The sequence below is a fragment of the Phoxinus phoxinus genome (assembly GCF_949152265.1).
Source record: "Phoxinus phoxinus genome assembly, chromosome: 7".
NCBI classification, from domain to species: domain Eukaryota; kingdom Metazoa; phylum Chordata; class Actinopteri; order Cypriniformes; family Leuciscidae; genus Phoxinus; species Phoxinus phoxinus.
The window spans coordinates 26,460,156-26,485,849 of NC_136882.1; the positions used below are offsets into that span (position 1 = coordinate 26,460,156).

The 25,694-nt window shown below is 36.7% G+C and overlaps 2 protein-coding genes across 4 annotated transcripts; both read right to left on the bottom strand.

Annotated features, from left to right (window-relative positions):
- Positions 1-1,607: 1,607 nt before the first annotated feature.
- Positions 1,608-25,694, bottom strand: gpr18 (G protein-coupled receptor 18). Of its 2 annotated transcripts, XM_079619945.1 has the most exons (3): positions 25,676-25,694; positions 6,909-6,995; positions 1,608-4,456 (listed from the first exon to the last, which is right to left on the bottom strand). In XM_079619945.1, exon 3 carries the CDS (start codon positions 4,444-4,446, stop codon positions 3,457-3,459), a length of 990 nt encoding a protein of 329 aa, XP_079476071.1. In that variant the 5' UTR covers positions 4,447-4,456; positions 6,909-6,995; positions 25,676-25,694; the 3' UTR covers positions 1,608-3,456. The 2 variants fall into 2 exon arrangements, with proteins under 2 accessions (XP_079476071.1, XP_079476070.1); XM_079619944.1 differs by lacking the exon at positions 25,676-25,694 and having other exon boundaries at positions 6,909-7,182.
- gpr183a (G protein-coupled receptor 183a) lies at positions 10,513-15,640 on the bottom strand. Of its 2 annotated transcripts, XR_013798269.1 has the most exons (3): positions 15,474-15,640; positions 13,030-14,635; positions 10,513-12,918 (listed from the first exon to the last, which is right to left on the bottom strand). XR_013798269.1 is itself a non-coding variant. In XM_079618320.1 (2 exons), exon 2 carries the CDS (start codon positions 14,616-14,618, stop codon positions 13,518-13,520), a length of 1,101 nt encoding a protein of 366 aa, XP_079474446.1. In that variant the 5' UTR covers positions 14,619-14,635; positions 15,474-15,606; the 3' UTR covers positions 13,008-13,517. The 2 variants fall into 2 exon arrangements, 1 of the variants encoding a protein (XP_079474446.1); XM_079618320.1 differs by lacking the exon at positions 10,513-12,918 and having other exon boundaries at positions 13,008-14,635; positions 15,474-15,606.

A 25,694-nucleotide genomic window follows, 5' to 3' on the forward strand; every position in this document is an offset into this window, starting at 1 on the left:
AGTCACCGGAGACGCTGCAGAGCAATATCCCACCAAACACATACTGCGGGCCCACTCTGATCATCACTTGATAGTGTGCTGACAAGCAAACTCTATTAAGCTGTCTTCAAATATGCAAAATGATATGATTTTACAATGATTACATATTCACTTCCCAGCTGGCTGGCTCCATGCAACTCCATTTGTCATTGACTATTGTGCCCAATTATATGATTAGCTCCAAACACTCCGCCACTTGGAGAGCTCTCGTGTGTTCCAGTGCACTGACTGATTCACAAACAAAGTCATTACAACATGTATTCACACATATCAAATAACAAACAGATGGCCATTGTGCGCTGGCTGATTTGTTTGTAACACGAGCGGCAGAAAAAAGGTAGTTTTTTGCTGGGCTTTGTTTAAGCACCGACTGTTTTATTCCCAGAGAGAGACATCTGGCTGCCGAGGCGGCTAAATCAACTCAAATGAAAGACAATCTTGTTTCCATTAATTTTTCCTATGGAAAAAGCACTTGTTATGAAGATTCTAAATTACTGAGAAAGCTTCCAGATAATTCATCATATGGGCCGGACAGAAGACTCTCTCTCTCTCTGTGTGTGTGTGTGTGTGTGTGTGTGTGTGTGTGTGTGTGTGTGTGTGTGTGTGTGTGTGTGTGTGTGTGTGTGTGTGTGTGTGTGTGTGTGTGTGTGTGTGTGTGTGTGTGTGTGTGTGTGTGTGTGTGTGTGTGTGAGTGAGAGAGAGAGAGAGAGATAGAGATAGTGAGATAGAGATAGAGAGAGAGAGAGAGAGAGAGAGAGAGAGAGAGAGAGAGAGAGAGAGAGAGAGAGAGAGAGCCATGACAGGTACTGAAACAATGATTTTTGCTGAAACAGTGTCCCCAAAAAGTATTTGGACATAGAAGTCATATTAAAAATATCAATCTAGCTGACATCTGCAAACAAATGATGCTAGAGCTGTCCTCAGAACGAACTTCACTTTTTCAGTTGTTTTTAACAAACTGGTCTCAAAGGCATTTTTTGGTGGATGTATGAAGTTAGTTCCCCTCAAGTTCACACAGGTGTCCTAGATAGCAGAAGAAACACACTGTTTATCATATCAAAGTCTGTTTGAAATGGAAGTTGTACTAGTTGTACTATTTAATTGTTGCTTACAGTGTCCAAATACTTTTTTTGGGCAACTATTTGTAGTTTTTGGATGTAAGAGATTTATATAGATTTAAGAGCTTTATAAACAAGTTTCAAAAACATATCTACTACTGCTCCATTGCAATTGTTCGTCCAAACTGGTCCCATCCCAAAATTGCCATTTCAGACTGCTTTAGTTTATACTCTTCAGTCTTCAGAAAGACTAACTACTTATTTTCTGCACATTAAAGGGTTAGTTCACCCAAAAATTACATTTCTGTCATCAATCACTCACCTTCATGTCGTAAGACCTTTGTTCATCTTCGGAACACAAATTAAGATATTTTAATTTGTAGACCCCACATGGGCAGCAAAGTCATTGCAACTTTCAAGTCCCAGAAAGGTAGTAAAGAAAGACATTGTTAAAATAGTCCATGTGACTACAGTTCAACCTTAATGTTATGAAGCAATGAGAATATTTTTGTGCGAAAAAAACAAACGACTTTATTCAACAATTTCTCCTATGCTGTTTACCTTGTAAATTATACAGTGCAGCGCTTCTGGGTTATATGTCGGAATGCCGGCTCATTATTGGCCGACGCTGTTCACGTGAGCAGAAATTACATTTTTGGGTGAACTAACCCTTTAACAGTAGACAGTACCAAAAAAAAAGACAAAAAATGTACACGTATCAAATGTAATAATTATTATGCTTAATCAAGTGAAGTGCAGCATATCCATTAAGTATATTGGTATTTGATGCATAACAGGTCCAGAGTTGACTTTAAAATTGATATGAATGCATAAGCTCCATGATTAGTCACGATTGGTCACTAGGGGTGGGGGTGGCCTTCAATTTTTTATTATAAATGGTCCTGCAGTAAGACATGCACTTTAAAATTGCAAATATTCAATACAGTCTTTCAATTAATATGTCACAAAAGCTTCAAACATTAATTATAATTGCAACAGAATGAGAAAATAAACAGTTTTAGAAGGAATATAGCACGTCACCACAGGATTTGTCAGCTTCTTAAAGAATAAATCAGTCAACCAGTCACATATTTTAAGGAAAGTTAAAGAACACAAAGATAAAATCTCATTTGAGATCATCACAATCCAAAACTATGAGTAAATATAATGCCACTTTCAAGTAATTTGTTTACATTACATGACACCACCTGATGGTGATATTGAGACAAAGCACTGTGATGGTATAGCATAAATGTGCCCTGGTCAGTAGCGCCACCTGCTGGTGCCTTATACAGCAGTGGTCAACCATGTTACACCCAACACTGAACACGTTGCATGTCTCCTTTGCATGACTTCCATTTCAGGTCTTAAAATCTCTTCTGATGAGTTGAACAAAGTGTGTTTGATTAAGGAGACATGCAAAATGTGTAGTATTGGAACGTGGAACGTGGGAACCAATAGGTCAAGTTTAATGTTGTGCTGTACCAAAGGCCTATTTCAGTTTGTTTTCATTGTGATCAGCTTTAGTTAAAAAATGTTTTAAATTAGTATTTTAATCACATATATTAGATTAATCGGTACTTATTTTTTTATTATTATAATTAACTACATTCTTAAAAATAAAGTGCTGCTATGTAGTTTAATTACATTTTCCCTTTTTGGGAAATTTAACGTGCATTACATCCGACACTGAAAGGTAGTATCTCGTTTTACACTTCTGAAAGGACCAAATATCCTAGTATGCACTCCTTTTGAACTAACCTCATCAAAGACATTCGCTGTTTCTGAAGATCATACTAGGTATGATAAAAAAGCATGCTTTGCAAGAGACTAACATGTTTTGCACAGATTGTGCTGAGACTGCAAAGAAAGTTTTACAAAGGAAACTATTTCAAACACTTTGCCATGATTATGCAACAACATTCCCAATTTATATATATATATATATAACTTGTTACTAAAATAACAGACACAGTTGCAGTATGAAACACAACAGCTCGAAACAGTTTGTCTCTTTGTTCACACATACAGTAATACTTGCTGCAGCACAAGTGAATTAGTGATTGGTGGTGATGCATATCCGGCAGCAAAACTAAAAAAAGAAGTTTAACTTCATGCAAATGATTCATTGCAGAGACTACCAATGAAGTTAGTTGTGCACATGTGATTCGTCTCATGTGAGTTAACTGCAGACAAGAAGTTACTGTTACTGTGAGCAATTTCACTATACAGCATGATTTGTTTCTGTTTGGAAAACATAATTGAGTTTGACTCACGCATTGATAATCGTTCATCTTGTTCTGCAATTTAGTTACACACATCGAAATGTTTACACTGTTTTTGTCAGCTGTGTTATTGTTCAGATCATGGCACTGGTCAGGTTGCTGATTGAGCGAATGCTATTGGTGTGACGGCTCTTCCTGCGAACGCTCCTCAGGTAGTTCCTGTACAAGATCACGCTGATCACACGGTCCTGAAACTGCTTCGACACAATGTAGAAGAGTATGATGTCCAGCACTGTACTCGTATTCATCAGGAAGGTGGTGAAGGCCCCCCAGGTGTTGTAACCCTGCCCACCGCTGGCCAGCAGCATGGAAACAAAGCAGATGTGGAAAGGCACAAAGCACACAAGCACCTGAATGATCAGTGTGATGATGATCCTGATGGACTTCTGCTTGATTTTGGGCTTCAGTTTGGACGTGCGGCCGTGGATGAGGTTTTCTACGATGATCATGTAACAGCCCACCATGATGCACACCGGCACCAGGAAGAAGAAGACGATGCGTGCGAAGTGGACGGGATTGTCACGGCGCAAGTAGATGATGTCGTGCATCTTGATGCAAGTGGTATAGTTTGAGATGCGGTCTGGGTCCTCTTCCAGGAAGACGAGCGGAGCCGTGCTGCCTAGGGTCATGATCCAGACTCCTGCACAGGACAGCACGGCTTTGCGAACACTTTTGAGTTCTCTGGTGTGTCGCGGCTGCACTATGGCCACATAGCGATCTGTGCTAATGAGAGCGAAGAGCCACAAGGCTAGGCAGGGATAGAGCACCGTTAGTGCTGCGTTAATCCTGCAGAACACATCCCCAAAGGGCCAGTAGTCTTGACTGTAGTAGACAATTCGAAAGGGCAGCAGTAAGGTAAATACCAAGTCCACTAAAGCAACATTGATCATGTATACGGTGATGGAGTTCCGTCTTTTAGTGGTCAAGGCAAAGACCCAGAGAGCGGTCAGATTGACCACTATGCCTATGGTGAAGATAATGCCGTAAAACACTAGGCTAGCAGTCCGGTACACTTTTGGGACGTGGCCCTCCATGATGACGGGCAAAGATGTGTTATGATCCATGATGGTTTGCCTGATTTGACCATAAAAAAAGAAACCAATTAAAAACAGGGTTTTTCATGTTTTTAACTATAGAAGCCTTTTTTAATTTATTTTAAAAACAAGGTAATAGACCTTACATTACTATAGTGCCAATATTTTATTTTTTGGCAAGAATGAAAACAAGGCTGTGATGGATAGACATAGACATGGATACTGCTTTATGGTTCTATGTCACGAGATGATACATTTGCGTAATGCTCGCCTTGTACGTTGTCCACCCGCGAACAACTTGACCAGCCCACGACACGTCACTTTACTGACGACTGCTTCTCAAATATCGGAGTGCAACGTGCGATTCACAAAACACTTGCTCTACACTGTAAAAAAAAATGTTGGTTTAACTTAAAAAAGCAAGTTACCTTGTTGCCCTAAAATTTTTAGTTAGTTGTACTTAAAAGTTTTAGTTAATACAATGAAGAAGAATGGTTTAATAAGCAGAAACTCAAAATAGTATGTTTTGTGTTTTATATTGTGTACGTTTCTGGCTAACCGGCTTACTCGTTACTATCTTACTGAAATACTTCTGCTAAGCAACTGTGGGCTGCTATTAGACTATTAGACTGTCTATTAATACATGTAACTGTGTCTAATTAATACAGATTGTCTGTCATTCTTATTACTTTGCGTAAAGATAAAGGATGGAGCCAGATTTGTTTTACAAAGGTTTGTTACATCAGTCATTCACATTAGTGCTGGGCGAACATACAGTATGGATCGTTATTGATAGTTCCCGAACTTCCCGCATGTGCACCGCAATAAATATAAGAAATATTCACTTGGGTTTGTTGATGGACATACTCTAGTTAATGCTGATGGTGAGGAATTACTGTTGAAACATCTCATAATGTTCCTCAAACTGAGTAGTGTATCACACTGAGAAGCGTCCTGCTCGAGTCGTCCTTGCAATGGAGGTTTGGGTTGAATAGCTAGTTCTTCTAATGTTTCATCATCGGACTTGCGCTCAGATTGATATGGTAAAATCAACGTCATCGATACTGTCTTTACAGTTCAATCGCTGAGCTGTAGGAAGCCTCTGGACAGAGCTGACGTTCAGTTATGGTAATGGACGTGTAGTTTCCGACAGAACAAAATTAGGAGCATTTAAAATAGCATAATAAGGGCACTTTAATAACATACTGATGGTTCAGCTGACTAAAAATCTTTCCAACAGATTTTTTTTCCATAAAAAAGAATTTTTTCTTCCATAAAACAGTTTTGAAAGTACTTTCAGTGTATCCCATTGTTGTCATGTTTATCATGGACTTTCTGTTTGTTTTCTTCATCTTATCACTGTTTTCATTAGTTTAGTTCATCATCATTAGTTCAGTTCTGTCACCTGTGTTTAGTCAATTAGTCATTGTTCATCATCACCGTCACCTGTCGCCACTTGTTATCTGTGTATTTAAGTTCCTGTCTTTCACCTTTCACTTGTCGGTCAATGTTTATGTTAGTGTTTAAGTCTGTGCTCTGAGCACACGCTCCCTGTTTTCTTGTATTTGCCATATTGAGAATTAAAACCTTTGATTTATTATCTTTGTGTTCGCCTCCTACATCATCTACACAGAACCTGTAAAGACTGTAACAGTATTTACAATGGTATAGGCCTACAGTGTACAAAGTGTATCCCTCACAGCATCGTTTTCATCTGTATAAAATTCAAAATGGCATCTACCCTAACTAAGGTCTATTGCAACTACTGTACATCTCACAATTTAAGCATTTTATCTAGTAATTATGTAGTATTCTGTTTATTGTACTTCTGGAAAACTGAATTACAGTTTTTCTTGTGACCGAATATCTTGCAATTGTGCCTTTATTTCTTACAATGTGTCTTTACATATTATTTTAAATTCTCTTTTTTTACTCTATTTAATTTTTTACTCTCTTTTTACTCCACTTTTTATTAATATAGTAACAGTATAATAGAATAGTAACTGAAAACACAATAGAAATATACAAATATAACAAAATTCTTCATCAAAAATTCTTTTTCTTCAAAAAAAAAATCAAGTCATCAAAAGTCTTAAAAAGAGAAAGGAATCAGACTTCTGAAATATGAGTTTTAAGATACAAAAAAGGTAATAACAAAATGTTGAATATTAATCAATATACTAACTAGTGCATCACTTGCTACTTTTACTACAATTCTCAAAACTCTGTGCAGTATCAATGTACATCTTTCATCAAGTCATCCTCGACCTTAAATGAGTAGATATAATGCCAATCTTTAAAAGTTGTTGAATACATACTGTTCATAAACGGCATCCTTTTTATTAGATTAACGTTGTATAATAAAAAAAAACACATTTGACCTACAGCATTGTCTTCTGGTGTGATTGGCTGTTTTTTAAAACCTATCGGGTTTTTTTGTTTGTTTTTTTTGTTCTACAAGATAACAAAGTAAAACATTCTAAGGTACTTACCTCAGAAATCCATGTTGTTGGCATCGTAACTGTTCTGAGGGCTTTACGGGTGATGACTGTAATGTACCATCGCAGCCGAGCTTCGATCTAACATAGAGGAAGTAATGAAGCCAATGTCTTTATTTAGATTAGAATTTTTCTTTTGGTTTCTGTGAAGCCCCTTCACTTCCTGTAATGCATGTACTGGAGCAGAATATATCTCAAAAGCAAACTGTATGTCATATGCCGTTTGAGAGCAGTGGAGATGTACTGTAAAGATGTGACAGGTTTGGGTGCTGGTTATTGATTGGGAAAATAGGGTTTGTCACAGCATTAGCTCTCTTGGGAGCAGCACACAGCAGGTGGCAACAGAAGGCATCTGGTGTTGAAGAGTTTTAATTAAACACAGGATGCTGAGGTTGTTGGTGTATAAACAGGAAATGAGATCTTTATGTAGGCTTGAGATGGCAGCTCATCTTAAAAATCACAGAACGAACAGAACTAGCTCTAGACCTGACTAAAGAGATCACTTTTAGACTCAGTTACTTTTGCTGAGGTCAACTGGTTATCTGAAAACAAATATGATTGTTGTCTAACACATTTTTCAGACATAATTATGGAAAAAAAACGCATTGGTATTGTGTGTGAAGAGTTTTTCATAAAGAAAAAATATTTTTATTATGGCTGCCATTTTTCGTCTGCATTTTGGAGGCAGAAAATAAATTCTGTCATCATTTGCTCACATTCATGTAGTTTCAAACCCACGTAACTTTCTTTCTTCTAAGGAACACGTCACCTTCATGACAACTTTTATTTTTATGTTGGTGAACTATTCCATTAATAACTGCTGTTGTTGTTCTGTGACAAAAAAAAAAAAAAAAAAAACCCACACGAATGAAGTGTTCCAGCAGCGACATTCAGCCGGAAGTTTAATATACTAGTGTGAAAGAAGGTCCTTTAAAAACATCAACACTAAAACACTGTAATCTGTGTGGTACATTCATATTTTCCATCATAAGAGTGGGGCTATGTTCTCCATTGTGAACTGTTACCTCTAATATTCGTACCAATGTGTGACACCTACACTGTACATTGGCTGATTCATTCACCCTTTGAAACGCTGTCTGACATTTCCTCTGTTCGACAATCGCCCACATCAGGAAGTCACTAGTTTTGCCTTGCCCATGTGGGGATTACTGACACACAAACAGTCTGTTAACATATCTATAGTAGAAACCTTGGGATTTTTTGTGAAGATTGTTATGAAAGATTAGAGAAATGAACTTGAGGTCTGTGAAATGAGGAACATCTGAGTGCACATAGTTGATTTTTTCGGTTCCTCCATATTACAAAAAAAGGGAAGGACGACCTACAAATCCTATAAAGTACTATAGCAATAATATTTTTTTACAGTTATAGCAGCCTGGGGTCAGATCTGTATGATTATTAGCATCATTAAGGAATGTATTGGATATATTAGATGTCGTAAGCAAACACAGGGAATTAGAAAGTTTTTGTATAGGTTGACCTTTCAGGATGCTATTCAAGTAATTGCAAATATTTTAATATTTGAAGCCAAAAATGGTAGGTTATGAAAGCTCTATTACCAGTTTCATGTATCACTTTAACCTTGGGCAGAACAATTGAATGTTTCAAATCTGGTCAATGCAAATTAGACTCCCAACAGGCCTTATAAGCTAAAAACCTTTTCTCCGGAAGAGAGTGAGACAACGGTGTTATATTTAGTCTTTAATGATTTCATATGCCAATGTCATACAGGGTATTATGCTGTAGATTCTAGAGAAGTGAATATTTTAGCTCTAGAGAAGTGACACCTGTATAATGACTTAATCTCATTTTGTAGACTTGTATGGCAACAATTTGAGATAGAGACACGAGTGTTTTAGTCAAGGCCTTACCCCTGAGAAGATTGAGTCTGAGTCAAGACCAGCTACAGAACATTGTCCAGTCTGAGTCCAGATGCTTGTCCAAATATGGTCTTGGACTGAAACACTGTGATTTGAGCTGTCATAAATATGTAATACACAGTAGCTAATTAAGAGATAGAGGAGAACGGGTAAACAGTAGAGGTGTGACAATACATTTACTAGACGAGATGATATACGATAATGGGTTCAGGTGAACGAGACGACACCATTTTTAAGTACCCAATATCGTACATATCATCTCGTCTAGTAAGCTAAGTGTATCGTCACACACCTCTACTATTTTCTGATTAATTCACCTCTATTTTTTGTGATTAATCGTCAAAATAATCAACCGATTACTCGAAAGTGTAAATGTTTTAACTAATCTAGTGCGGTCACTTACACTTTCGAGTAATCAGTTGATTATTTTGACGATTAATCACTAAAAATAGAGTGACCAATAGCCTTTAATGCTGTCACCGTCCCGTATACGGGATGCCTACGTTTACCTCACTATATTACAATTAAATCCTAAATTAATCATGACAAACTATATATCGTTGGAAAGGTCTAAGACTCCTTAATAGATATTTCAGCAATGTTTTTTGTTACAAATTATGCAGGAACAGAAATAGATGAATTTATGACAAGAGCGCACCTCAAAAAAATCTACATCATAACAGGAGTTCTGACCTTTGTCACAAAAAGTAGACACACACACTTTTAATAATTGAAATGTTGGTTTTCATGCAAAAAAATCATAATAAAACATATAATCTAGTATTTGTCAATACAAAAAGTATAAAATAATATTACCTTCTAAAAAGTATCATATATATATTATCCTCTAAAATATTATATTATCTTTTTTTATCGCCTTTTTTTATTACATTACATATTTTAGTAAATTAGGTATCATTTGAAAGCTTACGATCTCAGAATTCATCCTGTGAAAACTGTTTTGAAATTGGACATTGTGTTACCATAGAAACATTACTCTAAATTATTTAATCAGGCTCCTCCCCTTTTGGGCATCATTAAGTTTCATAATTTATTATCAAAATATTTTCTAATCTTGACAAAACACATTGTCAGAAAGGTCTGAGTCTCAAGGTTTCATATTTTGTGACAGAAGTGATATTTGGACAGAAATGTATATATTTTTTTATGGCAGAATGCAATACAGTTAAATTCAATGGAATTCAATGACACCCGGAGGCTATTTTTGGTATTACGCCTAAACAAAATCTCATGGGAACTTCAATTTTTATGATATCAACTTCAAATTTGGAACACAACTTGGTTAGATTTATGGCATTGATTTTATAGTAATTTTATAGTAAAAAATATTTTGTAAAATATATATTCTATATAAAAGAAAAATATTAAATAAATTATATTTGATTTAATGTAAATTTTAACTTCCATAACTTTTTCATACTTTAATTTTTACTCTAACAATAATCAGCTATTTTTTCCCTTTAAAACAAGACCAAACTTAGGTCTATACTCCAAAGCATTCTTGAATTACAGCCATTTAAGCTTGAATAGTGCATTTTAATGTCCATTCTCAAAAAGGGGGGTGACAGCTAAAGGGTTAAAATAACTTCAAATACATACCGATGTGGCCACTTCTCAGCCTCTGTAGCATTTCTTGAACAAGAAAACGTGGACATCAAAACATGCAAACTCAGAGCAAGGGTTTAAAATTTTAATAATAATAACTTTATTTCTATATAGCGCCTTTAAAGCAGCTTCTCAGGGCACTTAACAATAGAACAAACAAATAAAAATACAACACAGAATTAAAACAAAAAACAAAAAACAGACTAGAATATAAAAGTCAGGACAAGCAAGGAAAAGCCAACATAAAAAAGTGCTTAAATAAGATTAAAAAAAATATTTAGATTCTGTGCATCTCTAATATGAGGATGAAAAAGCCCTGTCCCCTATAGAACGCAACCGTGTCTGTGGGACTCTAGACCAGCTTGCGAGGAGCGTAAATGACGTTTGGGTTAAAAGTGCAGACAGATACTGAGGGGCCCCAGTGCGAAGACCGGGAGCCAGTGCGAAGACTTTAAAATTGGTGCAATATGCTCATTTCTCCTGACTCCAGTCAGGATCCTTGCAGCTGAATTTTGCACATATTGCAGTCTGTTAAGCATGTTTTTAGGAACCCCAGCAAGAAGTATTTTGAAATCACGATGAACAACAATTAGAGAACATATTTAGAAACAAATTGATGTATATTCTGTTGTGTTGGTGTAGGGTTTTTAATTATTTAAGTTAAATCTGGTGAAATATTGCGAGACGGGAAGTGTCACGTTTTAAAATAGTTTTTTGGTATTGGTACGAGATCTTGCAACACGATCTCATGAAAGTGCGTATCTATACCACGAATGTTAATCCTCGTGCCATTTACGGCAAAAAAAAATGCGAATCCTTTTTAAAAAAAGGATTTAAACATTTTTTTGCGTGCATAATGCTATGCACTGTAAACCCCTTGGGTTGGATTAGGGGTGGGGAGTGCGTGTGTATCATATGCACGCAAAAACAGCGTAGGCTATCATATGCACGCAAAAACTATTTTTGCCATAGCCTATAAATGGCACGAAAAAAAGTCAGGCCCTCAATGTAGATGACATAATATAAAACATTTTATCTGGATAGACAGGTTAAATGATATTACCATGACATTGAAGGTGAGATTGTGGATGTGGGCTCAATGTGGCACTGTGGATTAATTTATTTTAGCTAACCATAAGCTTCTAATCATGTACCAAATACTCAAAACAAGTACTTTGATCAGCCAATTGTTATTTGAGATCAATCTCTGGTTGCTGAGATGTAATAATTATTGACAGACTTTTACACTGTTCCTGACAGTGAATCTCTAGGCCTTCAGTGTAAAAGTTGTTTTTTAAACTGTGTCCCCTTTCCTGTAAAAAGGATCAGTTCAAAAAGGTTTGAAGCAACACAGCAGCTTCCGTCCATTTTTGCAAAGTTTAGCTAACCACAATTCCCGCTGCTTCTGCATGTTCTGCTTCTCTGGGGTCTGTGTCAAGACATCACATATTGGTCTTCGGACTTTTTCCTGTTTGTGTCTGTGGTTTCACTAATTCAGTCTTTCACATCCCTTCTGAAGATTAACTATTTGGCCAGTTGATTTTGATGCAATCCAGAATCTAACCACTTTCAGTCAGCTAACCAATCGCAATAAGTCTGTAGTAAACATTTAATGCAATTGTTTATTTTACAATTGCCTTTCTGAAGGGTTTAGTACAACAAGCAAATTAATCTCCCTGTGTCTCTAAGCAATATTACTACTTGTTTTTCATTACAAACTACCTGAACACTAAAATGTCAATATAGATCTCTCTGTGTAAAGAGGAAGAATTGACATTTGCTATCCATGAACTTTTCGCTGTCTCCCTCTTATGGCTCTTTATTGTAATTGCACTGAATTCAAATTTGACATGGCTGTAATATTATGGGCTAGAAAATATTGAACAAGTCTGTGAATTTTATATTCTCTTTATCTCCAGGATTAATATTTGTTACAGTACATTTCAAAAGATGGGCAGATTTTTTTGTACTCTTTTTCTTTATTATTATTATTATTATGTTATTTGTATTTATTTTTTTGAGCTGTTGGCTACATGATTAAAAATATTCTGCCCTGCTAAAAAGGCAGGTTTGCTGGTCCTTTGTGGTTAAATATAGTTTAGCTGTAAACCTTCAGGTTTCATAGCAGCCTAAAACCCATCTAAAACTATGTAACATGTTACCAGAACATTGGTTTTTACCTTGTGCACCCCCTTGTGGACCACAGATATACTGCACGGTGCTTGTCTGCAAATAATTACAGTTGTGGTAAAAAAAAAAAAAAGTAAATAGTGCAAAAAATTATTTCAAACAGGGGTGAGCAATATGACCAAAATCTTATATCACACAACATGAGTAATTTTATTTCACGATACCGATATTTATCACAATATAGTTATTTTTGCTTTAAATAAGGTTATGATATAAAAATATTGATACCATTGAAATTTCATAATTCTTATCATAATTTCAATATCATTAAAAAAACTAACACTAGCCTAAAAATATAGTAAACTCAAGCTTACTGAAGGCAAGGAAACAGTGATTTCAAGCTCTATTAAAAGGAAATACTACATAAAATGTGTAAAGTAATCCAATTTATTAAAAACAAGGTTGTTATGATTGTTCACTTCTATGTACTGCCTACACTATAATACTTATTGCTTGTGATATTCTCTTTAAACTCAGGTAGAATCACAAAACCATCACATACCTTTAAAGGATGAGACTTAAGTGAAAAAAGAGTGACTGATTGTAATGATGGAATACCACTGAATGAATCAGTGATTGATTCTGAATCTATTTCTGACTGGAATCTCATTCTGTGGAATCACAGATTTGAGTCACCTGGTTTACTGTTTCTTGGTATTTTACGAGTGCTGTAGCTCATCATTTCACTGCAGGTGTTTTTTGTACTTTCAACTATTTTCTTTATCACTGAAAAGATCAAGTAAAAAACTCCAGAACAAATGCGTTCATGAACTAAGACAAATGTGCGCGTAATAATCCAGATATAAGAAATGTGTTGTTTTAAGTCTCATATAGTCACTCAACTGCGTTTCTTCTTCTTGTTTATAGTTCAAAAACATTGCTGCCATTAGTCACTCAATAGCACACTGCTCCTCTCTTTCTGATTGCTTCTTAAGCTCATGTGGATTTTGTCATTCCCAAACACGTCTTTGGAGGAGCCTTCGGGGGAGGTCCTGACCACGCTCGAGAAGGACATGCTGACTTGTTTTCTGAGCAGCCTGAGTACCTTCTTCTTGTATCCTTTGCAGGCAAAGAAGTAGATGAAGGGGTCGAGGCATGAATTGAGATTCATCAGACAGACGGTGATGTGAAGGGAGATCTGAAAGTCGTGTCGTTCTGAGCAGTCTGGTTCATACCGCAGCTTTCTGATCATGTACTGCAGGAGGTCGATGTGGTATGGACTGTAGCACACCACGAACACCAGAATGACGGTGCAAATCACGCCGATGACTTTACGACTGCGACCTGACCTCTCTGTCAGTTTATTGGACTTGGCCAGGATGCGGAGCTTGTAGCAAAGTGCCGAATAACATACCAGGATGGTGATGACAGGCATGCCGAAGCCGAGCAACACGGCACCGATGAGCATGACAGGCAGGTTGTCGATTTTCTCAAAGTTAGGAAACTCCATGCATGTTATGTGACCACTTTGCTCAATGTTCGTCATGGGCATTGACAGCAAAGGCAGTGTCTGCATAAACACCACGACCCATACGGCCACACAAATGTACCGCACCTTCTGAACCTTCCGGAAGCGGGAGAAGCGCAGCGGCAGCACCACTGCAATGAAACGGTCCACACTTAAACAAGTCATGAAGTTGACGCCGGCGTACATGTTGATGTAGAACAGCAGAGCCATGGCTTTGCACAAACCCTCCCCCATTGGCCAGTGGAATCCCATAGCATAGTAAACCACACGCAAGGGCAGAGCGAATGAAAACAAGATGTCTGACACCACCAGGTTGGCTGAATACAAAGTTGTGGAGTTGATTTTTTTTAAATTTGGCCAAATGACATGCAAAGCCAACACATTGCCCAGCAGTCCCAAAATGCAAATCAGAGAATACATTGCAGGCAGGAAATACTGTGCCCAACCACGATGGTCGTACAGGTTGGTACAGATGTCAGATTCATTGCGAGTTGAGTTTGTAGCTGCAACCATCTCCATGGAGTCAGTTATGAAATCTGAAGAAGGGAAAGCAGATACATTACTACAGAACTGAGATATCACAATCAATGCTTGTATCAGGTTTCATGGTGTTGTTTCACTAAGGAAGTGTAAAACGTTTGCGTCCTTTTTTGCAACGGGCAGACATGGCAAAGGAAACGCCACAAGCCACCTGTGGTTTCAAAGCACTTGCTTGCCCCCAAAATCATTACGATGATGTTTTTATGAACGAGTCAAATTATTTTAACAACTTTTTTAACAAAGTTTGTGATACCATTGTGAATGGCAAGGAAGTTTTATATCAGTCATCATCGCAAATGCTTATAGAGGTCCAGACGAGCACCGTGCTCCATTGGAGCAGCTAAAGGTGTTTCCTGTCAGACTCACGACTGCCCGAATTACCCTCACAAAGACCTTGACTGCAAGAAAAACATGTCTGGGTAAAAACAATTCTCTGTGATGGGGAAATGGTGTAATTGTGTAATGGCTAGTGTACTTCTGCAAAGCCAATAACTGCTTTTAGAAAGTTTATATATTGTAAATTTTCATAATTTAATTCATATTTTCAAATTATAATAATTCATATTTTTTTCACTGTTTAGTGATAACCTTGCTATTCATAGATTTAATCACGATTTGCAGTATTTTAATGAGTCAGAAGTAGGATATTTTCATCCATGTGCCAGTACACTCAGTACTCGCATGCTCTGAAGCAACAGCAAACTAGAATGGATATTTCCATTTGTATTCGCATTCATCTTTTTACTTATATTATGCAAGCTGAATATATATTTACATATATATACAAAGTCTGAATACTTCAGAAAAGATTATTATAAACGCATATGTACTTACCAACACTTTCTTTTGCTCCGGCTTTTGTTCTTCTGTTTTGTCAAGTGATCTGATCATGGCAGTGACAGAAGTGGCACCTCCTGGTCCGGCATTAACCACGTTTTCTAGCACACCCCAGCTGAGCGATAAAATACTGTTTCCAGCCTGGTTTTGTAACCATGACGACTGACATAATTTCCTGTATTGCTGATCAAGATCTGCCCATTTTTCTTTTTCTCAGTAGCTCTCATTTGAGTGAGGACCTATCACAGTCACATGTTAATACCCATCCCACACGTGTTCCACTGTGGTTTCAGAAAAATGAAACTCATCAGGACTTAATAACCCTCATTAAGGATTACTTTAATAATTTCATTTGGTTACTAAAATTGTGACACAACTGGCAAGAACATCAGTAGAAAAGAGAGAATGATTAATATATATATATATATATATAGTATATATATTGTTTTTGTTATTCTTTCAACAAAAAAAATTGTATACATGTATTTATGAGCAAGAAAGAATCCGGCTTCATTTAGTACATAGTTTTATATGTGAATTGGGATGTTACATTTTTCACGATTTTCATCTTTTTAAAGGGTGGTAAAGTATGATTTCACTTTTCTAACTTTAGTTAGTGTGTAATGTTGCTGTTTGAGCATAAACAACATCTGCAAAGTTACAACGCTCAAAGTTCAAAGCAAAGGAAGATATTTGCTTTTAAAAAAAAAAGGACTACAACAAACGGCTGGTAGGGACTACACGACATTCCTCCCGGGTTAGTGACATCAGCAACCCTAAAATGTACATAAACTCCGCCCCCGGGAACACGCAGTCCATGTTGAGAAGAGGAAAAGTTGTTGTATAAGAGTACATTTGTGAGTCAGCTCAAACTGTAGCATCCATCTTTTCACATGCAATAGAAAGTCACTCTGTGTGCATCTCACAACAGTTCTTATACGAGCGATTTATAGATTACCATGACAGAATATCCTAATTGAAGATAGTTAACTCCACATCAGCAACATAAATTCATCAACTAACCATTCAGAGACGTCCTGTTGCATTCTACATGTTGTCACTTCTTCTTGAGTCTCTCCATCTTTGTCTGACTCCGTTTTAACATTAAAGGGCACCTATTATGGAATTTTGAAATTTACCTTTCATGTAGTGTGTAACATAGATCTAAGTGAACAAAAACATCCTGCAAAGTTTGAAATATGAAAATGCACCGTATATAAAGTTATTGTCTTTCAAAAGTAAGAGTCGACTCGGAGTCATTTTTATGAATCGTTAGAAGACCGAAGCTTTTTCTCTGACTAGATGACGTCAACTTGTCAAGTTATTTGAATACGACACGCCCACTTATTGCGCTCCAAGGCCAGCAGGGAAACATCATGGCGACGAGACGCTGTGTTCTGAAGTGCGACTCAAAAGCCAACTTTTTTCATCTGCCCAGCCCAAGGAGGAGCATTTGAAGACTAAGGGCTACAATTCATATAACTATACCACAGAAGTATAGTCCGAGCCTTGTGCTTTGTTCGCGCCATTTTGAAGACGATTGCTTTTTAAATGCAATCAAACTTGGATTAGCGAGCTGGCTGATATTGAAGGAAGGTTCATTTCTAAGTGTATTTGCATCAGCTTCCTCCTCCGTATCACAACCTGTAAGTGTTATTAATAATTGTTGCTTTTATGTTTTATGTAGCATGCTTAATTATTATTTTGTTTGTTGTGTAAGCACCATTTAGCTTCTAGGTCTTCAATGACAATTGTATTGAGATATGTATGTGAAGTGTTTGTCGTTGTTTTCGGAGTTGTCTTAAAGAATAGAATAATACCTCGTAGTAACGTAACTGCATTTTTTTTTTGTAAAAACGTTATGTTTATGCATCGGGCTTACGCAAACAAAGACTGATTGTGCTTTTACAATATGAACTCTGGGCTATGCTCGCTAACATAACATTAAATTATTTATCTTATTTTTAGTTTTTTACTACAAACAAAGCAGTGGACTATAATCATTATTATAACACAATTTAATTGATAAAAGCATCATTGTACTCCGTGTTAAACAATAAGTATTATCTCTGTAAACACTGCTGCGTCATCTGACCAATCAACGCAGATTAGCGTCGCGCAAAAGAGGGGTTTGGAAAAACGAGTCGTTGAACGAATAATTTGGGAGTCGGTGAGCAAATCAGGTAAAAATAAATGCATATTATACGAAAACAAAAGTGTTTTTTGACATTGCATGCACGTAAAACTGTTGTTGGGGACTCCCTAAACAACATTAGGAACATTTTAAATGTCATAATAGGTGCCCTTTAAAGACAGAAGAGTTTCTGTCATTTTACTGTGTGTCTGCGTGAGGTAATGGCAGCTGCTAACACACATGAGCTCTTGAAACCCTGCCCTCTGTACAGCTCATTTGCATTTAAAGGGCCAGGCACAAAACGGTGCGTTTTTGCAAACTCTCAAAAAGTGACAACTTTAACATGTTATATAAAAATATCTGTGGGGTATTTTGTGCTAAAACTTCACACACACACACTCTGGGGACATCAGATAATTATTTTACATCTTTTGAAAATTACATTTTACCACCCCTTTAAATAAAATGTGTTATTTGGATTTTTTATAAGGTGGTTTGCAACATTATTGGGTGTGACAGCAGTTGTGAAAGTGCACAGTTCTTCGTTCTATTGTTAGAAGTTAAAATTTACATATGCACGCTTTTGAAAGACTTCCCTGTTTAGTATGAAACATCCTATATGCACCTGTAGGCATTCGTTACAACCACTTAAAACAAAATGTTGATAAATCAAAGAACACTAATGCCTGCTTTGTGGTTGTACTTAACTTCAGTAGCTGGATGAGACAAGTAGTAACGTATGGCGTAAAGGTTGAGAATACAGGTTGCATTCCATGATTTTGTTCTTCACAACTTCTAATATTAAATGAAACACTGTTTTTGACTGGATTTTTCAAATGTCTTGTATATTCCTTAATGTTGAGGATGTATATTCTCAGTAATACATATGAGATCAATGACAAAGGACAAAGACATCCACACAAAAAAAAACTTATACTGTATATATACATATATATATTTTTTTTTATTTTATTAACAGTGTTTAAAATACTTTCAGAGCTTACTTTTAACAAACAGAAATTGAAAAGGTTATTTCCGGCTACTGGTCGCTGCTGTCACCAAAGCTGTCATCCTATCTTTTGAGAGGATGTGGCTTTTGAGATATCTTTCTTTCTTCTGCACACATTTAAATGTGTTTAGCAATCAAAATTTGTAATCTTCACTCCATGTTATGCACATGGATTGTACAGCTAAAGTATATAAAGCAATGACTAATTTATTTCTGTGAGGTCACCTTTTTATACTTGCGTAGATGTGTGGTTGGCTAGACAGAACGTTTACATGACAACTGCGATCCTCAATGAGCAGAGTCCTGTTTTATATTTGCAATATTATAATATAATATCTGCTCATATTCTAACGAATATCTTAAAGTTGAGAAGTTTGTTTTATAGTTAAACCTGTGACAGTGCTAAACAGGAAACCTGAAATGAATGGCTTCAGTTTCTGCTGTTTACAGGTTGACCCCTGTTCCAAAAGCTCTGTGGCACCTGCCGCTTCTACACACCCGAAGTGACAACTCAAAAACACAATTTTTCACATGTGTAAGCAGTAACTTCTCACGTCAACGGCAGTGTATAGCTGTTAACTATTTACCGGTGATGTTTTTCATATGTCTCAGGGTGGTTTTCACACCCGCTGTGGGCTCCAGAACTCTCTTCAACTGTTGAACTTACACTTACAGTCATGTTGTTTCAGTGGCATATTGTATTATTTTAGCTTTGTTTAGTTGGAAAGGTTGTAGTTTTGAACCCATCGAGGGTTGGTCCATGAACCGCTTGAGCATGACTCTTCACTTTATATTACTGCTTAAAGATTGAATATATCTAAAGTGTGCTGTAAGTCACTTTGGATAAAACACTCTATGTACATACATCTCTTAGTGTTTCATGAGCCAGCGTCTGAGTCTGAAAGGAAGAACAGGACAGTGTGTGACTTGATGAGTCAAACACATATGAAAAAAACTCAGAGTCGAAGCCGATGCTTTTAAAATCATGCCGACAGATTTGTTCCTGTTAGAGTCATGTAAAAAAAAAAAAAAAAATGCCAAAGAAATATTTTATAATAAATTCCTTGCTGCATTTTTGTCATAAGAATATAATTTGGGCCACAAACACCACAGAGACTGGCAAAATGACAACTGAATTTGTATGATATATTAAGCACACTAAAAAGTTTCAGCAAAGTTTGACTCATAGAGCCAAAGTTTGACTCATAGCAAAAGAGTGTCGGCAATGCACTTTGGTTTGGTTTTGCCCAGACTTATTGACACAGAATCGGTTTAATTTTAAAAGACAGTCACCTCATAGTGAGATTCTTCCAAAAGATAATACAGACGATGATGAATTGTGATGCAAATTGTCTGCTTTCATGATATCTGAGGTAAAGGTTAACTGATTGGCAATTGACTTTTTTCTTGTTGGTCAGAGAACGCATGAGGTAGTATCAAGGACTCGTGAATTGTTAGAAAGAGGAAACCCATTTCAAACCCTGCTGAACAGCTTCAGGAAATAAATAATTTGCATGTTGGAAACATTATTTGTGTTTTTGAAAATGAAATCCTTGCCTCATAGCCTTGCATCAAGAGGACAGTGTTTACAACTATTTTTTTTTTAAGTAGTTTCACAACATTTTCGAGCTAACTCAATTAACCTCATGTTCTAAGTAGGGGACATTTAGTTATCATTAAAATAGATGAGTGAAAAACCAAGACACATTTTGGTGTAAGTGCAATAAAAATTCTACAATGTGAGATTTTAAGTTATAGTGCAATTTGAGTAATCTTAGAAAGATTGTATATGAACAAATGAATTCCACCACAAAAATATAAATGCAGTCCATTCACAAAGTTGTAATTACAAGTGGCAATCTCTGAATTTTATTTGAACCCAGAGTTATGGGGGGAATGGGAAAACATGAAATTATTATTATTGCTTGATTTTTACAATAAAACTAAAGTGCTAGTACAAAATACAATGGAATAATACAAATACGATTTAATTTACGACACCTTCATGAATTAAATAAAAATATAAAAACACACATGATGTGCATATTCTTTTTTCAAAAGTAGAGTTGTAATAATGTATGCAAATATATTTAATTCTAGATTTTAAAGTACAACATAATTCAAGAATTCATTTTGATTCAAGGGGAATCAGAATGCCAAATCCTGACTGGTGAGAGGAGGAGCTGGGGATGGAGGAGGGTAATCGCTCCTGAGAAATGCGATAGCTGCTGATAATACTGAAGGAGCTTATATATGTACGGTGATAGGCGTCGTATTCCTATAGGTAGATGTGGATCAGCTGAGAGTCAGCTGATGCAAGCTTGACTAACGTGACCTGCCAGAACTAACGCTACGCTTGATTTTTGAACAACTTTTTCCACTTTTGATGCACAAACGCTGCCTGCAAAGTCATTGCCTGATATAGGGCAGCAAGGCAACACGTCAGATGCCTTTCAGATGCAGCCTGGTTTTTGTGGAAGCTCAAATGCCCTGGCGTGTTCAAATGCACTAACACGCGATAATGAACCTCACTGGTTTTTGCACGTCACGCAAGCATGCTTGAGTTTAGGTTTACCAAATTTCAATTCATCTTTTATATGAATTTCTTTTACAGTCCCTTTATGAAGAGTTATGTTTTGAAGAGTTACAGTTTTAGGGTGAATAGACTTTCAGAGGAAGGGCAGAAATCTCTCAGATTTCATTAAAAATAACTTAATTTGTGTTTCGATGATAAACAAAAGTCTCATGTTTGGAATGGCATGAGGGTGAGTAATTGACAGAATTTTCATTTTTGTTGAACTAACATGTTAAGTAACTCACCATGTTGTGCTGTGTTATAGTGCCGATACGGGTAGTGCATTTAACATTTACATGTAATAATTTAGTATAATCACTAGTAATAAGCATTATACTGCCAATATTTGCTTTCTCAGGCCTGCACATCAGTGATCAAACTGAGCATGTTCAACAGCCTGTCAGCGTTACCTTCACCACCAAACTTGTTGTGTTGAAATAAGTTGTGTTGAATGAATGGCACCCCTGGTAAATATGATCAAAACTGGCTGTAAAAAATAAATCTGCATTGGTTATTCTTTTGGATCCTTCATTCAAAAAAATTGCCAAATTTCTAACCTTTCATTGAAGTAAAATAATTGAAAGTGGGGGGGAAATCACATTATGAAATAAATGTTTTTCTCCAAAACATGTTGGCCACAATTATTGGCACCCTTTTATTAAATACTTTTTGCAATCTCCTTTTTCCAAGATAACAGCTCTGAGTCTTCTCCTATAATGCCTGATGAGTTTGGAGAACAACTGACAAGAGATCAGAGACCATTCCTCCATTCAGAATCTCTCCAGTCCAGATCCTTCAGATTCCCAGATCCATGTTGCTGCTTCTCTTCTTTAGTTCACTCCACTCATCAGGTCAGGGAACTGGGACGGTCATGGCAGAAGCTTCATTTTGTGCTCCGTAACAAGTTTTTGTGTTGATTTTGATGTTTGTTTTGGATTGTTGTCCTGATGGAAGATCCAACCACGGCCCATTATAAGATTTCTAGCAGAAGGCGTCAGGTTTTGATTTTTTATCTGTTGATATTTGATAGAATCCACGATGCCATGTATCTGAAAAAGAAGTCCAGGACCTCCAGCAGAAAAATTTGCCCACAATATTAAAGATCCAACGGGTATATTAAATTGTACACATGGGGTACTTTTTATCCTTGTGTGCACCAAACTCATCTAGCGTGTTTGTTGCCAAAAAGCTATATTTTTTATTTCATCTGACCATAGAATCCTGTGCCGTTTGAAGTTCCAGTCGTGTCTGACAACTGAATATGCTGGAGTTTGTTTATGAATGAGTGAGTAGGATTTTTCTTGAAACCCTCCCAAACAACATGTGGAGATGTAGTTTTTTTTCTTTTTCGTTTTTTTTTCTGACCCCTAATCTCTGCAATTCTCCATCTCTGATCCTTGAAGACTCTTTGGCCACTCAAACTTTCATCCTCACCATCCATTAAGGCAATATAGACACACGTTCTCTTACTGGCACATTCGTGACATCTTTAGTTGATTGGAACTTCTTAATTATTGCCCTGATGGTCAAAATGGGGATTTTCAATTCTTTAGCTATTTTCTTACAGCCACTTTCTATTTTGTGATGCTCAACAATCTTTTGATGCACATCAGAACTATATTCTTTGGTTTTACTCATTGTGATGGATGATTAAGGGAATTTGGCCTTTGTGTTTCCTCATATTTAAACTCCTGTGAAACAAGAAGTCATGGCTGGACAATTTCATGTTCCTAGTCACCCTGTTGTGCTAAAAAAGTTAAATATTAATGGAAATAATTTCTATAATGTTTTGGAGAAAAACATTTATTTCATAATGTGATTTCCCCCCACTTTTAATTGTTTTACTTCAATGAAAGTTTAGATTTTTGGCACATTTTTTGAATGAAAGATCAAAAGGATAAACAATGCAGATTTATTTTTTACAGCCAGTTTTGATCATATTTACCAGGGATGCCATTAATTCTGACCATGACTGTAAATTCTAAATGGTCTGACTCTGAACAAAGCTTGACTATATATAAAAAAAAAATTCGTAATCTAATTTTTTTTCTACATTACATTAAACTTTAAGATTCTGACAAAATGGAAGTTGTATAAAATGCCATGCATTATAATGGTGGCAAAAATAAGATTGCAACACATCAGCAGGAAGTTAGAGCTTGTGGTAAGGAGGTTCTTGCTGAGTTCACACAACTGGGTGTCGGTTTAGCAAGTGAATGAAAACATGTTTACCACGTTATGGAGTGCCATTTTACTATTTTGTAGGGACAGAAAACAGTAATTTCTGGTGTCATTCATGGATATCCTGCTAGATAAAGCTGTTGGTTTATGCCAATGTTTTTGGAAATCTATTAAAAAACAGCCTTTATTTATTTTAGAGTTTTGCATTTCATATAGCCTATGGGAAACAGTTACATGAAAGGTTGGCCAAGGTATTAGGTGTGTGCTGTATTTTTCTTTAGATGCACCGCTTCCATTGTTTATGTATGTTATTGTGGGTGTCATGGCAGTGCGTTGCTTGCATCGTCATTTTAGCAGATACGTTCAGGAAATTAGTGTTTCTGATAACGGTTTTGTTTTGGTTGCTTCCTGTCTAAAATACTAGTAGGTTAGGTGGCATCCCCTTTGCCCGTGAGGAGGGCTTCCCCCATGCTCAGTCTTGACCTAAATTCAGAAAAGCATACTCTAGCATATTACTCTTGGTTACTCCTTTTGGTTTCTTTCAGGAGGATCTTAATATCTAATATCTGCACGTTCTGTTTTGGCTTGCTCCACTGGGGGTTTGTAAAGCTGCTTTGGAACAAAATGTATTGTGAATAGCAATTCACAAATACATTTGAATAAATTGAAAATGATTTTGCTTTGCCCTTACCCTGAGCATATAATCAACTGATCATGAAAACCGGTTGACTTTGGTATTTCGAGAAGCAACATACAACTTTTTGCCCTTCATGATGATCCATTCAAGAGAAATCAGATATACAACTAGTGATGTAATTCGAATGTAGTTTAATTATAAAATATTGCAAATAAATTAACTGTTAATAAGGATTTTGACTTTCTTTAAAGAGCATAAAAACATATAAAACCAGTCATTTTAAATTATTTTGAAAATAATAATAATAATAACATAATTTAAGTTTTATTTCATTTAGTTTATTTTACTTGATCAGAAAAACAAACAAACATCATGTTCATCCAGGTGATCAGAGACCCTGGGTATATTTCTCCTGGTGGTTTCCTGGGTGTGTTCATGTTTGGTTCGATTGCTCTGTTATTGCAGTCCGTTTAAGGGCGTTTTCACACCTGAAAGACCGCACCAAGGTCTGAACCAAAGTTCATGTTTTGATACATTTTATTCATTCGGTAAGTTTTGGTTTGGTTTCACACTGCAATTGCGAGTGCACTAAAGAACTTTACATGACATGCTTGCGTGCTGTTGTCATCATCTATGTGGGCTGCATCTCGACATTGATTGGTTTGTAAACGGACGTGTGTCTGACGTCAGCGTGTTGTCAAATCGGCGGGTAACTTTGACAACAATGAATGAACAGACGCATATCGTTGAAACTATATTGTTATTATTATGGTATTACTACCCGTAGCACCAACTATACGCGAGGCTAGTTCAAATTCGCCAAATGAACGTCCTCGTTGCGCGAACATTTGATCATCGCCGGCATGAAAGGAGGAGAAGACTGCAAGCGTTTTTCCAGTTGACTTCTTACTGTATGTCGTCAGACCATATTTCAAATAAAAACATTTTCTCCTCCTCTCCCCATGTGCTACCATGGCTCATTTTTCCTGCTATCTTTGTCTTCTTCAGCTACGCGGGAACCACCGGAACTTCCTGTCAATGCCTGGTCTGAAAGTCCGAACCTTACAGAAAATGCTTTCACACTAATAACGAACCAAACCTTTGTTCAGTTTGATCCGGACCGAGACTACCTCTTTTCATCGGACTAAATTTCGTCTGTTTGGTCCGGACCGTGGTCCGGGGGAGGTTTCACACCTGTAATTTTGGTTCGGATCAAACTGAAAAGTCCGAAAATGTGGACCAAACAAGGTGTGAAAGGGCCCATAATGTGAACACTGCCATCTGAACCCTGGTGCGCACCAAACAAGTGAACCGAGACCGCTAAAAAGATGGGTCTCTGGTCCGCTTCCAAATGAGCTCTGGTGTGGTTGAATGAAATATGATCGCGACCAAAGAGGAACCAAAAACAGAACATGATGTCACAAGATACGGCCTTAAATGGATAGTTCACTTTAAAATGAAAATTCTGTCATCATATACTCACCCTCAAGTTGTTTCAAACATGTATGAATTTCTTTCTTCTGCTGAACACAAAGGAAGATATTTTGAAAAATGTCAGTAACAAAACAGTTACCAGGTCCCATTGACTTCCATAGTAATTTTTTTTTCCTACTATGGAAGTCAATGGGACCTGGTAACTGTTTGGTTTTCAAGCATAGCCTACTTGTTTTTTTCTCGTCATA